This window comes from Hyaena hyaena, unplaced genomic scaffold (genome assembly GCF_003009895.1).
Source record: "Hyaena hyaena isolate Hyena2069 unplaced genomic scaffold, ASM300989v1 scaffold_38, whole genome shotgun sequence".
Lineage (NCBI taxonomy): Eukaryota > Metazoa > Chordata > Mammalia > Carnivora > Hyaenidae > Hyaena > Hyaena hyaena.
In genome coordinates this window covers 4,333,721-4,341,244 of record NW_024080670.1, presented here as the reverse complement: position 1 = coordinate 4,341,244, position 7,524 = coordinate 4,333,721, and the positions used below count along the sequence as shown (strand labels likewise).

Genomic DNA, 7,524 nt, shown 5'->3' with positions numbered 1-7,524 from the left:
ATATGGAGCTAGGCCCATACTTCTAATCAAAATTATAAATTGAAACCAGAGTGGAACACCGTGCTCCACCTCTCATTGGCAAAGGTTTTTGTCATTTTTTGAATTATATTTTTTGAATTTTTATATTTTAAGGAAGCCCTATGCCCAATGTGGAGCTTCAACTCCCAGCCCCAAGATCAAGAGTCACATGCTTGGGGCGCCTGGGTGGCTCAGTCGATTGAGCATCCGACTTCAGCTCTGGTCATGATCTCACAGTTCATGGGTTTGAGTCCTGCATCGGGCTCTGCGCTGACAGCCAGCTCAGAGCCCGGAGCCTGTCTTCTGATTCTGTGTCTCCCTCTCTCTGACCCTCCCCTGCTCACACTGTCTCTCTCTCAAAAAAACTTAAAAAAAAACAAAAAAAAAACAAAAAAAAAAACTTAAAAAAAAAAAAAAAGCCATATGCTCCACTAACTAAGCCAGCCAGGTGCTCCAGCAGAGGTGTTTTTGGGTTTTTTTTTTCCCCCTTACATCCTAGTCTGGAGAGAGAGTCAAAGTGCTCCCGGAAATCACAGTGAAAACTGGAGTCATCGTTTGGAAAGTGGGTTGGCAACATGTATGAAAACTTACAGAGTATTCAATCATTTTGACCCAGCAATCTCATTAATGTGGAAATGTATCCTAAGAAAATAATCCTATATAAAGAACACACGATGATATTTTTCTGCACAGATTGATAACGTTGCACAGTTGGAAGCAATCTAAATGTCTAACAAGGGAGGAGGAGTTAATTATGTCGTGTCAGTATGATGGATTATGTGCTTATTAAAGTGATACTAAATACATATGTCAAAGTTCTAAAAATACATGCAGTGAGTTAGCAAGAGACAGACAAGTGCACTGGACAGGATTACACCATATAAGAAATCCACCAAGAACATATCCCAGAGAGAAACACACTAAAATATGGGTAGCCACTGTCTTTGGACAGGAAGATTGAGATTTTCTTTTCTAGTTTTTCACATTAAAAAAAAAATCCAGTGTTATTTTTATAGTAAGTACCCTGTTCTTCAATCTGGTGGAGATTATGCTGTATAAAATATTCCATTAGGGGCGCCTGGGTGGCTTAGTTGGTTAAGCGTCCTACTTTGGCTTAGGTTATGATCTCGCAGTTCGTGGGTTTGAGCCCCACGTCGGGCTCTGTGCTGACTGCCAGCTCAGAGCCTGGAGCCTGTTTCAGTCTGTGACTCCCTCTCTCTCTGACCCTCCCCTGCTCACGCTGTCTCTCCCTCTCCTAGAAATAAATAAAACATTAAAAAAAAAATTCCATTAAATGACCCCCTAGCTCAGCCTGCATTTAGGATTAATTAACGATGACTACTATCTGCTTTTTTTCCCCCTAATGTTTGTATTTATTTATTTTTGAGAGAGAGAGTGTGTGAGTGGGGGAAGGTCAGAGAGAGAGGGAGACAGAATCTGAAGCAGGCTCCAGGCTCTGAGCTGTCAGCACAGAGCCCAGCGTGGGGCTGGAACCCGGGAATGCAAGATCATGACTTGAGCCTAAGTCAGCCATTTAACCTACTGAGCCACCCAGGCATTCAGGACCCCAAGACTCTTGGCCTAAAGGAATGACCAGCTACCTATGCTCCCTGGGCCTGGGGGTAGAGCCGGGGGTCCCTTACCGAGATGAGATCTTTCTTGAGTACCAGGGTCATGACGCCTTCGGAGCACTTGGGCTGGATCAGGGACAGGAGCAGCTCTGGGTTGCAGCTCACCTTGCCAGAGGTGGTCGGGATGGGTGCGGGAGAGGTCCGCAGCCCCCCACCTGCAGGGGCGGCAGAGTCCGGCAGTCAGCCCTCCCTGTGCGCCAGGCACCAAGCGCTTCCATACCCAGCTGCTCCTGCTGCCCTCATGCGGAGGACGAGGAAGACAAGGCTCCCACGATGGCCAGTGGCCCTTCACCGTGCTGGGGCCACGGATCCAAGGAGAGGGCAAGGGAAGGGAAGAGGGTGCTCACCGCAGCTGTGGGCCTGCAGTGAGATGACACTGGCCACTGGCAGCTCCACGAAGGATGCTACCACACTGGCATTGAGCCTCTGGGCCTGCCCCAGCAGGCCTTCGGGTGTATCGGGGAGCACGAAGCCACGGATGTTCTTCTCTGGAAAGATCTTGAAGGAGTATTCACCGGTGGTCTATCAAGAGAGCAGGGGGCCACGGACACAGTCAGGGGGCAGGCAGCCCACGGGGTGCCGCAGGCCAGCCGGGGTTATGGCAGGCCTCTGCCACTGTCCTTTGCTCCTGTTTCCTCTGCCTGAGCCACCTCCCCTCATCTACTGGCTGCCATTTGTCCTTCAAATGTGCTTGGGGTTCGCTTCTCCAGGAAACTTCCCTGACCCTGTGGGCTGGGGTAGGGGCCTCCCTAGGGGAGGATGGACAGCTTCATGGAGGAGGTGGCTTCTGGGTAGAGGTCTGAAGGAAGAACAGGTAGTGCACAGAGGAAAAGGGGGGATGTGTGGAGGCTCAGGGTTGGGGTGCTGATGCGGGGAGTTTGGGTTTGCTCTTTGGAGAGCCCTGGCGAGGCCTGCGCACGGCCGTCTGGGTCACCGAGCGAGACTCACCAAGATCTGCATGTTGTGGTTGGCGTCGATGAGCCAGGACACGTAGGGGGGACCTTGCAGGATAAGCACAGCATCCGGATCCCCTGAAGCACAACGCAGTTCCACCTTCACGGTCACTGTCCGGGGCCTGAAGGCAGACAGACCCCGGCGTCAGCGCAGGGCAGGAATGCGGGGTTGGACGGGACCTGATGGAGACTGGCCAGGAAGGGACGAGGCCTGGGGTCTGGTGGGCAGCGATTGAGGAGGGCTTTTACCAGATCTCTGTAGTTCTGCCGGATGGGCGTGGGAGTGGGCGGGGCTTAGGTCCATAGGGGCGGGGCCCAGAGATAAGGTGGTAGAAACGATAAGCTTACCTAGTCTGGGGCGGGGCTTGGTGTGGGCGGGGCCTGGGGCGGGGTCAGGCACCCTTACCTGGCCTCGGTGCCTGGCAGGACCCTCACGATGTGTGCTTCCTTGTGGCCAGGCACACCTTCCAAACGACAGCCCCGGACAGAGGCCGGAGTGAGCGGCTTCCATTCGAGCGTGTGGCCCATGTCCATGAGGGGTTCCAGACTGCAGGAGGACGGTGACCCCGGGGCTGTGGGGACAAGCTCACCTCAGTTCTCCCCTGGAGCAGCCTGGCACTACTACACAGTAAAGGCAGGTAGGCAAGAAGTGGGGTGGCTGGGAGGAGTGGAGTTCAAATCTCCCCTCTACCACTTACTGCCAGGTGACCTGGGGCAAGTCCCCTGGCCTGTTGCCTCATCTGTCAACACAGGGTTAATAAAGGCATGAGCCCGTGGCACATGTTAGGGGTGCAGCCCGGCAATGGCCAGCACATCACCTCGCTTTCTTCTTTCTTACGGGATTTACCATGACGTGGAATCATGGAACGTGTTCACCCGTGTACATGTTTACGGCCATCTCCTCACCACAGTGTTGGCTCCAGGACCACAGGATCTGGGTCTGTCTGCACAGACTCCCCAGATGCCTAGCAATGGACTGAGCACATAGTAGGTGCACAATAAGTAATATAAACGTGGTACTTTCTAGGTCAAAACTTATTGTCCCCATAGAGCACTGACTTGCTATATGTGACCTGGGGCAAATCGCAGCCCATTTTGGAGCCTTAGTGCCCACATCTGAGGAACGGGTCAGAGGAATTCACTTTTTTTTTTTTTCCCCCAGAGCTGAGTCCTGAGTCCAGAGAGACTTCTGGGGTTGGGAGTGTGGGGGTGGGGGGTGGGGAGAGCTGACCTTGGTCTAGACGGAGGAGGACGCTTTGAGGGTCGTTCAATTTAGCAATAGATGCAATGGGGCCCTTTGTATCTGCCCAGTCGAGGAGCTGACTCCTGGTGGTGAAGGATGGCAGTTGTGTGGTGTTGATTCCTGGGTGCCCTTGGAAGATGACAATTTTGGGGTCCTGGGAAGACACGTGGAGGCTCAGGGTGCTGTTCCTGGGCCGAGCCCCCTCTGTTCCATTCAGGAGGTTGGGAAGTAAGTACTTTGGGGAGGCAGCCAGTTGGTTAAGTGGAGGAGGCAGGGCTGAGAATACTGAGGCTGATGGATCTGAAGCCCCCTAGTCAGCCCCCTACCCAGAGCCAGATCTGCCCCATCTCCCTCCCATCCCTGGGGTGCTGGATGGACACACATCTCTATGTTTGTTCACCTGTCCAAACGCCACCTCCCCACCCTTCCAATTCAGCCCATGCTTGTGACATCATGTGGCTAGGGTCACCCCTGCATGGTGCCAGACACATAGTAGGCACTGAGAAACGTTGGCCTGACTTTGTGCCAGGCCCTGGGCCCAGCACCAGGGATTCTGACATGTCAGATTTACCCAGAGACCTAGCACACAGTAGGTGCTCCTGGTGCGAGGGAAGGGAGCAAGGAAGGAAAGGAGAAACAGATGAATAAATGAATGAATGAAAGACTAAGGGATTGTCCCTGCCCTGGGTGGGGGGGTAGGGTGGGGGGGAAGTCTTAGCACCCAGAAGCTAGTCATGCCTCAAGTCATGTTAAACGACAGAAGACAGAGGATGTTATTTAACAGACACAAGGGAACCAGACAAGTCTCTGAAGGGATGGGAATCTGGGGGGCTCTAGCACCTCACTGCCCCTACTGCCCATGCCTCAGGGGAGACCCTGGTGGGCCAAGGGAAGGAAGCAGGGAGGACTTCCCGGGGGAGGTGTTCTGTTGAAGGCAGAGGATTCAGAGGAAGCTGTTGGTTGGGGCCCCAGACACAGAGAGTTCCTTTGCATTCCATCTCCAAAGTGCATCACTCTGAAGCAACACCACCATAAGGGCTCGAGGCTAGATACTAAGGGGGACTGCCTGGCAGTGGCAGCAAGCAAGACACCATAGAACGGTCCACCTAGAACGGAGCAGAACTGAAACAAGGGGTGAGAACCCCAGCCCCTACGATGGAAGAGCTGGGGCAGTGGTTTAGAGCTGGAAGAGATGAGGGACTTTTACCCAGCCTGTCAGGGTCATCATCTGAAAAATGGGCGTGTAACAGGGATTACAGGGCCAGGCGTTTGTCAATTGCCCGGTGCCGGGTCAGATACAGAGGCCCAAGCCGCAAATCCGACTGTGGTCCCTCTGATGGAGTCCCTCCACCCCCTTAGGCAGCTGTACTGGGGCGCCAGCAGCTCTGACAGTGCCCCGCCCCCATCGTGAGTATTCTTAGTTCCAGGGAGGAAGGCCAGGCCCGCCGGAGGCAGCCACTACTGCGACCTTCCTGCCAGGCGGTGCGTTTTCGGGTTCCCTGCGTCACCCAGGGCCCCGCCTGCAGGGCCCAGGAACGGGAAGGGGAAGGAGGGGGTGCAAGTCAAGAGGAGAGAAGGAGCGCTGGGGTGCCTGGCTCTCCGCCGGCCTTGATTTACCCCATGGGGAACAGAGGGAAGTACCGCATGGGGATGGTGGGTCTCTGCCCTCCCAATTGGCCTCCACGGCTCCCTGGGCTTCCTCCACCCTCTGCTGTGCCTGCTGCGAGCCTGGCTGCCTCACCCCACCCCCACTTCTCTCCTGGGCCCCTCTCCCAGGCAGCCCTGGACCTGGGTCTGTCCTGGCTCCCAGCTCTCCTCCTCCTCCTCCTCCCGCTGTGGTTTCTCTGAGTGTCTGTCTGTCCCTCCCACACATGCTGCCTCTGCCCAGTTCCATTTTTCTTTCTGTGTCTCTCTCCCTTGTTATCTTTGCTGTCCACCCCCACCCCTGCCCTCTGCTTTCTCCGGCGTAAACAGCAGCCCATCAGGGGGCCACCTTCCAGGAGGGGAGGCAGTGCCCATGGGCCACCCCACCTCCTCCAGCCCTGACACCCCCTCCCCCTCCCCCACCCCTGCTGCGGGTCCCAGCCAGTTGACCTCCTCTCTGGTGGGTGTGGCTGACACTTAAAGCTTCAGTTTTTAAAAAAAACATGTTTTCTCCAGCGCAAGCTGTGTTCCTTAGAGCAAATACTGCAAACTCAACAAAGTGTAAAGCACCAATAAATCTCCCTCCCGATCCCACTTTCCAGCCGTAACGACTGTGAACACAATTGTTAGGTTTCCTTTCCTTTGTGCATAAATATTTTCAGGCAGGTCTCGTAACTTCTTCAAAGATCGTGACCAGATTACTTTACGGGATGTCACTGAATGCGATTCTGCCGCCGGACAGGAGGGAAAACAGACGCGATGCGAGAGGATCGGAGTTGGCCAGAGTGGCCCGTCGACCTGACCCCCGCGTCTGGGTTTGGGGTCTTTACCCCAGACCCTGCTGCCTTTTGGGGTCTCTCAGGCGGGGCCCCATGGGATTCACCAGGCCGGTTCACGTGGTGAGTAATGTCAGAATGGAAAAGAGGAGCGGACTCCTGCTGGGGCAGGAGAGCCCGGCCCACAGAGACAGACAGCGGGGCCTCGGCCCAGGTCAGGGGTAAGACACTCACGAAGGCCAGGATGAGTGAGATTCCTGGGGCCTGCAACTGGAGGAGCACGTTCTTGTTTGCGCTGAGGACCAGGAGCACCGCCTGGGGCCAAGTGCCATTCTGCGTAGACTTCTGGATAGTCAGCTCCAGCTCTGAGACCTCCTAGGGTGGGGGAGGGAGAGGGACACACACACACACACACACAGCAGTTAGGCTTGTACTGGCTGTAGTGAAACTCACTTACTGCCAGCTTCCCCTCCCCTCTCCCTGCCCCACTGGATGGCCCCTGCCTCCCAGGGCCCAGAACCGTGACTGGCCTCCGGGAGATGCGCAGAAAATATTCCCCGAATGAACAAAGGCAATCAGTCTCATCAAATCCAAAGAGATTTTTTTTATTTTTTTTTTTTTTCTGAGAGAGAGAGAGAGAGAGAGAGAGAGCAGGGGAGGGTCAGAGAGAGAGGGAGTCACAGACTGAAACAGGCTCCAGGCTCTGAGCTGGCAGTCAGCACAGAGCCCGACGTGGGGCTTGAACCCACGAACCGTGAGATCATGACCTGAGCCAAAGTCGGACGCTTAACTGACTGAGCCACGCAGGCGCTCCCCCAAAGAGATTTTTAAGAATGCAGTAAGCCTGGGGGTGCCTGGGTGGCTCAGAGCCTGGAATGTGCTTCCGATTCTGTGTTTCCCTCTCTCTCTGCCCCTCCCCAATTGCACTCTCTCTCTCAAAAAAAAAACATTAAAAAATTAAAAAAAAAATGCAGTAAGCTTGAACTTTATCCAATAGTAGCTCAAAGGGTGTTGTTTCTATTGAGTGCCTGCTGTGTACCAGGCCCGCAAGCGTCTGTGTGACTTAGTACCCTGTGCCCTGTTCCTAGGCAGCAGTGTTGAGGCTCCCACCCCTTCTCAGCTTGCAGTATTCCTGTTTGCCTTGCTACCTTAAAGTACTAAAATGCCCATATTTTTGTTGCTATAATACCATCCTTTTGATAGATGACTGTGAGTTTGAAATCATTTGTCTTTTTTTTTTAAATTTTTTTTTTTAATGT

General features: G+C 54.1%; 1 protein-coding gene across 2 annotated transcripts in view; it reads right to left on the bottom strand.

Annotated features, from left to right (window-relative positions):
* Positions 1 to 7,524, bottom strand: part of ENG (endoglin) — a 33,058-nt gene that overhangs the window by 7,435 nt on the left and 18,099 nt on the right. For both annotated transcript variants that reach the window (XM_039229630.1, XM_039229631.1), the window contains exons 3-8: positions 6,500 to 6,640; positions 3,834 to 3,999; positions 3,009 to 3,174; positions 2,598 to 2,724; positions 1,997 to 2,171; positions 1,662 to 1,804 (exon numbers count right to left, since the gene is read on the bottom strand). In XM_039229630.1, the coding sequence (XP_039085561.1) occupies positions 1,662 to 1,804; positions 1,997 to 2,171; positions 2,598 to 2,724; positions 3,009 to 3,174; positions 3,834 to 3,999; positions 6,500 to 6,640 (918 nt within the window). The remainder of the gene's footprint in view (positions 1 to 1,661; positions 1,805 to 1,996; positions 2,172 to 2,597; positions 2,725 to 3,008; positions 3,175 to 3,833; positions 4,000 to 6,499; positions 6,641 to 7,524) is intronic.